General features: G+C 42.8%; 1 protein-coding gene across 1 annotated transcript; it reads left to right on the top strand.

Annotated features, from left to right (window-relative positions):
- The first annotated feature begins 3,452 nt into the window (after positions 1-3,452).
- Positions 3,453-6,975, top strand: ubac2 (UBA domain containing 2). The gene is made up of 10 exons (XM_079280490.1): positions 3,453-3,579; positions 4,006-4,130; positions 4,221-4,340; positions 4,551-4,657; positions 5,108-5,231; positions 5,335-5,382; positions 5,644-5,752; positions 6,072-6,214; positions 6,299-6,448; positions 6,717-6,975. Exons 1-10 carry the CDS (start codon positions 3,549-3,551, stop codon positions 6,822-6,824), a joined length of 1,065 nt encoding a protein of 354 aa, XP_079136616.1. The 5' UTR covers positions 3,453-3,548; the 3' UTR covers positions 6,825-6,975.
- The last annotated feature ends 1,437 nt before the right edge of the window (positions 6,976-8,412 follow it).

Below are 8,412 nucleotides of genomic sequence, written 5' to 3'. Positions count from 1 at the left end.
CAGTGCTGTTTATCTGGACACAAGTGGCGGATATAACTTGTAACAGAGTTGTGTACATATACAATATATAGTCATCATTTTTTGTTATTATTATTATTATTATTATTATTATTATCACAAAAACATATTGGCATGTTGTACAGTCAGTAAATGACTTTTATTGTGTATGTTATGCAGTAGTGCAGTTTGACAATACAAACAATACAAATTCTTTTTATTAAATTGTGTCAGTGCTTCTTTCTTTGTTTCACAAGTGCAGTTTCTGAATGCATGAGTTTTACATTGTAGTTGAGTTGTTTTTGTGACAAACAAACTTTGTTTTGTGTGTGTGTGTGTGTGTGTGTGTATGTGTGTTAGGAGGGGGAGGTCCATGTGCTTGCATGTCTGTGCATATGTGAGCGAGTGGGGTGTGATATGACATTGACTATTGCACCATCTCCAAAAACATACACGTAAATATCGACAGACAGACAGGAAGGTGGTGAGCAGGGTCACATGTGAGCTGCCCTTTAGTGAAACATGATGACAGTGCTCTCTCTCTCTCTCTCTCTCTCTCTCTCTCTCTCTCTCTCTCTCTCTCTCGTAACAATTTATAGAAAGTTAAGACAAGAAATAGATTTTAAAGAAAATAGAAGAACATGCTTTTTGCAGGAGATGGAGCCATATGGAGTTAATATTTTCTGAGTTATTTTGGATTGCAGCTTGCTTCCTGAAAATGTCTGGTAACATATATCAAACAGTATTTCTGCATACATATTAGAGACATTTGAACGCAAAGCGTGTGTGGCTGGAGACATGCAAAACTACACCAAGTGTTCCTTCACTCAAGCAAACGGAGAAGTAATGAATATGTGATTAATTATGGAAGGGGTCGAGGATCACAAATGCTGTTGAACATTGATTGTTTTAATATTTGAAGCAGACAAACTCCTCTTAGCACACACGGTACACGCTCAGGATTTTCTCAAGCCTTCTATAGAAATGTTTCACTTTGTTATGAAGCCATTTGTTGTGGCAAAAGGAAATCCTTGAAGTAGAGCATATTTTGCTCATGCAACCTTGTGTAAATGTGCAGCGTGCCATTTCCTGGACACAGGCAGATAAGCTGTGATGCAGGAGTAAAACAATACCTCAGTTACAAGCAATTCTCCCTGAATACAGAGCGGCTGACAAGTGATTAGCAATGATTCACCTAAATGAATGTGTGAATGAGTCATCAGCTTTTCAGATGACCACCTCGCGGGCTGTCTTCCCTAAAAAGGTTTGTGACTTCATTCAGCAGCGCTCGACTCATTCACGCTGCCTTGTATCTCTCTCACACACATCTGCACACACACATGCACACACACGCACACACACACGCATCCCTTACAATTCACCGAGTAGCATTGTGCTGCCGAGAGATGTGTAATGGAAAAGATAAATGGAGGATAAAGCTAAGGTGACAGGGCCAAGCATGCACGTGTGTATGTGTATTTACATGTGCGTGTGCTTCTGTGTGTGTGTGTGTGTGTTTGTGTGTTTGTGTGTGCTCGCATGTGTGTACTGCACAACAGAGCAGCAAACCATCTGCTCATCTCCTCTTAATGAACAAAGCAAACAGCAGGAGTCAAGGCTGTCTCCAAATCTGGACTCTCTTTATTGGTAAGCACACACACACATACACACTTTTGCACATCTCTGCGCTGTTTAATCTGTTTATCTTTGATTGAGAACAGGGGCAAAGCAACCTTTTTAGACCTCGCTCCTACATCAGTGACAGAGAAGGTCTGAAACACAATTAGCAAGCTGTTCCTCAGCTCTGCTTTGCAGTCACATCTGACCACAAGCAGCCAAATAGACCTAATGGGTGGGAACTAACCAATAGGAGCTAACATGGATACTGCATCTGTGGATGATGGGGAAATGCAACACTATTAGACAGCTGTTCGCCATATCTTTTCAAATGCACTTGGACGTAGCATAAGCATTTCGATCAATTGGCTCAGGAGCAATCACGGCTATCCACGAAGGTATACACAGCGGTTTGATGTGAGGAAAATCTGGCAGGCTGTAGTGCAAGACAAAGCAGTCGAAGGAAGTCGGGACCTTGACAAGATAGGACACTGTGTGCACAAGGCCAAGAGGACCATAAGAAAAAGGCATTAATCCGGACTTTGTGCAGCCACATCCTGCTCAAGGCCCCAAGGATAACTTACCTATCTGTCAGAAAGCTGACCACATGGCTTCAAGACGTGAAACACTCCCTGTATGCTGCTTCTCTGCATATCCAACCCACAAACACACATATTACCGACTGAGCAAATGGTCATAGATGACAAACATGACGAGGCCAGTGCTGCAGGGCTTGGGAATACCGCGTCTGAGGAGCATCAGATAACAGCAGGATGGCATTGTGGGTAAGGAGACTGCCCTTCACAAGAGGATCATCCGGCGACAGCATCCCTGCTGAAATGCCTGTGAGCAAGACACAGGGTGCCGCAGTCGTCAGATCTCGTTGTCTTCAACCTGGGTACGGACCTCTTAGTGGTCACAGAGTCTACAGATGAGAGCCCTGCTCTCAGTGCTATGTGGATAAACTGGGGCCGCGTTCTGTCATTCAAAAAATAGACAATTTACATTTTCTTTGCTTCAAATAATTGAATTTACTTGCTTGTTTTGTTCTCCATCATTATCATTATTACTGACATCAGCAGTAGTAGTAGTAGTAGTAGTAGAAGTACATTAATTTAATGACACTTTTATCCAAAGTGACGTACAATAAGTGTATACAATCATATGGATACAAACCAAAAATGATAGGAATCATGCAAGTACATCAACTGCACTGCAGCATTTAGAAACAATAAGATTCAGATTCAAAAGCTTTTCCCCAAGAAGGGCAGCGAAAGGGAATGTGTTATGTTTTATTATTTTACTGTAAATTTAGTTTTTTTATTTATAATTTAGGCTGTTGGCTACTTTGCTTAATGCATTACTATTATTATTGCGATAAGTATCATTATTATTATTACTATTATTATTTGTGGAAGAAGTTCACTTATCTAGTACATATTAGCAATTTATCATCGAAGACCAAGTTCATTTTATTTTCCTCTCTTTTGTTACTTTATTTGTATAATCAATTAGAAAAATTAAGTGGAAATAGTTTTGTTATTTAGTTGCATTCCTTCAGCAATTGATCACCTAAAGCGCTAATTCATAATTCTCTGTTATACTCTCAGTATTTAAGACCTTCGTGAAATGTGTTGTTTAGATTAGAATATGGTTATTATCAGTAAAACATATCTGTGGTCATCATCTCATCTTCAATACGGAGCAACACCGCCCTCTAGCGGAAAGCTTTAGTCTAAAGTAAGCGGACCGCGAATTAACACTTTTTGGGCTTCTCGAGCTCCTGTAGCAGATCCCCTTTACCCAGTCTCTTTCGCTTCACAGTCACACCATGGATCCTTTCTCCAACTTTATTTCGGCGTTTTAGTGTTTAGTTTGTCACTACGTTGGGATTAACGGTCTTCGCCTGGATTCCGTTAACACATCTGTACACCATGTTTACCACCACCGGCTCTCGGGGCCTTTGTAAGTATCCCGGAACCACCAGTAAGCGACAGGCTGAGGCGGTCTCTCATCTCCTGTCAGTTACAACGGTTATACAGCTAACGTTAGCTAGCCAACCGACGTTAGCATTGCGCTGTCATTCATTAACCAGAGGTAGTATATACCAGTTAAACCTACAGCTGCGTTTAGTTAATGAACAACCAACGGTTTGTTTTGTCAGTTCAGGTTTCATCGTTGAAAAGGGCACTTTCTGAATCGATAAATAGCCAGCTAAATTCATATTAACGTTACTATATCTGCCCTGCCCCACCATATACAAATTAGCTAGCTACTTCTCTCCCGTCTATTAACAAAACGTTTGCCTACTATACCGTATACCTGCAAAGCTGCTCGCTGCAGAAGGCCACAATGTCACTGTCCCTTCGTGTGTGTTTGTGTTGTGCACAGACAAGGCTCCTCTGTCTAAAGGCCTGCTGCTGCTCCTCAGTGGGCTGACTGTGATGCTCACCCTGCTGCCACAGTACCAACAACTGTTTGTGTACAACCTGCAGGCTGTCGCACAGCAGCACCAGGTACGTCTCCAGTATCTGTCTAATAACAACATCACAATGTGTAAGTGTGTGTGTGTGTGTGTGTGACTTTGCTCTCACCTTGTGCTGTAGGTGTGGAGCTTGTTGTGTGGCAGGCTGGTCTGTCTCGACGTGAAGGACTGCTTCTGTAGTGGCCTGCTCATTTACAACTTCCGGATATTCGAAAGGCGGTTCGGCACCAGGAAGTTTGCCGTAAGTACCAAAAAAAACATTGATTGATGAACACATAGATGTATAAAAATCAATTTGAGCTTTTCCTATGTAGCAACTTCATATTTTAGGGAAGAGGACACAACTTCCTCATCTGGCACAAAGCAGTTCTCACACACCAACATTTGACAGTGATTTATTTTTGTTATGTGTTGTTCTAATCTTCAAATGGGGTGCTCGTCTTCATTCTAGTCGTTCTTGTTGGGCACTTGGTGTCTCTCTGCGCTGATGGACTTCCTGCTGGCTCAGGCGGTCCAGTTTCTGTTTGACTACGAGGTGGAGGAACTGCCTGCCGGACTGTGAGTATCTGGGTCACTTCAGTAGCCACAGTTCATGCTGAACTTCAGTCATGCATTTGTGAAAAGAGATCAGCCTTTTTTTTGTCACTTTCATGGACACTGAGGATATGAATAGCTTGGCATTTAGTTCATGATGTTTAAACCATGTGTCACATAAGTATAAAATCTTAATTTTCCCCCTTATAGCTCAATGTAAGCTTTGGGCAGTATCCATTTTTAAATGTCTTCCTCCCCTGCCTGCATTATATTTCAGTATACAGAGTTTAGATTGTGGTGGACTGTGACAGCAGCATTTAACCCAACTCTACAAAAACAATTGGTTTGACAAACAAAAAGATATTTAAGTGAATTGTTCCAAAAGCCTAACATTGTCTCTCCCAGATTGCCTGAAACACTGTATCTTTTCCTGTTGTCCGCATCCTCTTGACTTTTCCCTTTCTCCTCTCACAGGCTCGCTCCAGTTTTCTCTCTGTTTGTGCCTTTCTACTGCTTGATCCCCAGGGTCCCAGTCACCCGGGTCCTGGGCCACATCCCCATCACCAACAAGTCTCTGGTCTACATAGTCGGCCTGCAGGTAAGCCCATGTTCTGCTAGTGTGGGAATGTATGTATCTATTTTGCTTTCTCGCTCTACTCACGTTCCAACTTTCTGTCTTCCTCTCTTCTTCTGTGGCGCAGCTATTGACTTCCAGTCCCTTCATGTGGCTCCTCGCTCTCAGTGGACTGGTGAGTAAGCACATTCTTCTTGTTATTTAATGTGTATTTAGGAAGTGTTGTGCTATTTAAAACTGCAATATGTGATTTCTGACCAGATTATCAAAACAATGAGCTTAAAGGGGCTAAAATGTGCCGCAAAGATGCAGTTTGGTGTTAATTTGCTGTCGGCTGTAAAGCATCTTTTCTCATAAGTAATGTCATTCATTGTAATATTTCTTAATACAGGTTTGTCTTGTGACTTCAGCACTAAAAACATTTTTCTTCTTTTAGCTCTCCGGTGGACTGTACCACTCCAACGTTCTCTGGTTACAGAAGCTCCTCTTTGTTCCTGCCTGGGTCTCTTTTATTGGACGGTATATTCTGGAGCCCATCTTCTCAAGTGAGTCCAACCGTTCGTTAGTGATCACAGACACAGATCCTGTGCAAAGCCTTTGCACAGTGACCAGTGTTGCAGGGCCTGACATGGAGTTGTTGGCCGTCTCTGTCTAATTGAGGAATAATAATATTTGTACAGTTTAGGAATTTGAACACATGCTAAATTGTGTTAATTGATGCTATTCAGTCTCCTTCATTTAACGAAAAGTAAAACCAGAATGTGTCTTGTCCCCCTGTTACACTTTGATGATTAATGTACTCCTCTTTTACGTGTTGTTTTAGTCTGCCTCATGCCTATTATGTCTGTGTCTGTGGTTATCTAGGCTCCCAGCCGAGCAGTGAGACTCCGCTGGGTATGGGGGCCACTCTGGACATCCAGAGGCAGCAAAGGATGGACGTGCTCGACCAGCAGCTGCTGCTGGCTCAATACAACGAGTCCACGAGCAACAACAGACCACAGCCACAGGTAGACGGACACTTATTGCAGCACTGATGCACAGATAAAACACAGAATATATACATATTTGTGTGTGTGTGTGTGTGTGTGTAGTCTGGGTTGTTGCAGTGGACCAGGATGTTGTTCCCCTCCCTGAGACAAAGAGGACAGAATCGTCCCCCAGTACAGCCCCCTCCCCAGGCTGAGACACGTCCGTCCACACAGTCCCCTCTATTGGACAACTCTGCTGTCGTGGAGGAGCAAGTGAGTGTTCGCCTGTGTGTTTCTGTGTACATCTCTTTTAGTATTATGTGTCCTTTGCAAGGCTTTTTTCACTGGTTGTATTGCTGTTACATCTGGATATTCATTTACATATTCTGTGTCCTGCATGACTCAAAATCTTCTTGTTCAACAACACTTGATTCCCTGGCCCTCCTACACTTTACTTTGTGCACCCTTGTTATTTATTCCCATGTGATGATTTGTCTGCCGCTGCCGTCTTCGCTGATGCTTTTTTCTTTTTGTCCCTCAGGTTGCTCTGTTAGTGGAAATGGGATTTACCCGGACCGATGCCCTTGAAGCCCTTAGAGCTTCAAATAATGACATCAACATGGCAACTAACTTCCTCTTGCAACACTGAGAGAAAGAGAGAGCTCAGAAACCCAGAATCAAACGTGGACAGAGAGAGAAAACAGGACGAGGAGCACAAAGCAAACCGGAGAGAAGGAAATACCGTGAATGATGGACAATTTTGTACAGATAATCTGAAGCCTGTGTCCCTGCTCGCTGCAGCAGTCGTCGGGCTGAGTCAACCTGAACCGGGCCCGGTAGCACGCCCGCTTATTGAAGAGGTGTGAAGCACAAAGTGAAAGACATTTGCGTAATAGCTTTCTGACGGCTGTCGTGGTGTGAAACGGGCGCCATTGCTCAAGGCGGGCGAGTTAGACGTCTAACTGTGAGGGGTTCCCAATGAAAAACACACAGGAAGGAAGCAGCAGTCTTCAGTGCAGTGGAGGGACTATAAAGCATGTTGTTGCTTTAAATCAACTGATGCTGAAGCACATAAATCAGCTGAGATCCAACTTCCAGTAATAGTTTTTCATAACTCACTCATGCACTGCCGCCTCCGTCTACTGTGCAACCAGCATCTTATACCCTGATGACTGGTTAGAGGAGATCAGTATTACATGGAGAACAGAAAGGTGCACCATGTCTTTGAGACAATAGATCAGAGAACGTTTGGATAAAGTACAAGACCTTTTATTTAGGATTTCAGTCCTTCCACTCTTAGTGAAAACAGTAATTGCTAGAAGTTTGTTTTGACTCCACGAGGAGGCGCAGAGGTCACGATTACAGCTTCAGAATTAAGAATCCATGAAGAATATAACCTACTTTACCATGATTTGAATGCACAGTTGTTATTTCTCTGTGTCGGCAGTGCTTCGTGGGCTCCACCCTCTCCTGCTTGAGATGTGTTGTCAAAGGCGGTTAGCCTGCTGGTGAGCCACATTTCTTCCATTCGTAACTCCACAAGGACATTGCTGGTGACAGTCGGCTATCTCAGGATCTATGAGGCGGCGCCTTCTGTGAATGACATAATCACATTTACAGACACGAGTGCCCGCTCACACACATGCACAGTAGCCCTCCGAGGAGGAGGTCGTGTTTCACAGCCTCGACCGTCATCTTTTCATGCACTCACTCGCTCAAAGGTTTTATTTATTCTGTTTTAACTGATTTTGAGTCTTTTCTCTGCCAACACACGTCTGAATCATATTGATATTTGTTATGCAATATCATGACGGGGAGAGATTTGTGCAGACTATGCACTGCATAAAAAATACTTTGTGTATATAAACGTGCAGAAGTAACATTGCAGCCACTATGTATTGATGTCAAAGACAGATGCTAGTTTTATATTTTGTGCATAATAATATTGATGAGATCTGACCGCTGAGTCAGTCGTGTGTGTGTGTATTTTTCTTAGAGTGGTATAATAGTATATGGCTGTGATGAGGGAGTTGTTGCACCAACTTTCTGATGAACTGTGATGAATCATATTCTATCTGTGGAATAAATCAACCTGCAGACTGAGTTATGTTTGGCGCATTCATAGGTTTTGCATGACAATGACATGTTTGTAAATAAAGGTCGACAGTGTTTTCTGTGTTAGTAATCACACTAATGCTATTACTGAGTTTGCTGAGTATTACTTTTATCTGCTACCA

The sequence above is a fragment of the Melanostigma gelatinosum genome (genome assembly GCF_949748355.1).
Source record: "Melanostigma gelatinosum genome assembly, chromosome: 12".
Taxonomy (NCBI): domain Eukaryota; kingdom Metazoa; phylum Chordata; class Actinopteri; order Perciformes; family Zoarcidae; genus Melanostigma; species Melanostigma gelatinosum.
Note: the sequence above shows the minus strand (reverse complement) of the source record. Positions and strands in the feature narration are given on the sequence as shown.

Excerpts from the sequence above, each read along its gene's own strand:
- ubac2 (XM_079280490.1), top strand. The coding sequence starts at position 3,549 with ATGTTTACCACCACCGGCTCTCGGGGCCTTT. Across the intron at positions 5,383-5,643 it reads TCCTCGCTCTCAGTGGACTG|CTCTCCGGTGGACTGTACCA; the intron begins GTGAGTAAGCAC and ends TTCTTCTTTTAG. Across the intron at positions 5,753-6,071 it reads TCTGGAGCCCATCTTCTCAA|GCTCCCAGCCGAGCAGTGAG; the intron begins GTGAGTCCAACC and ends GTGGTTATCTAG.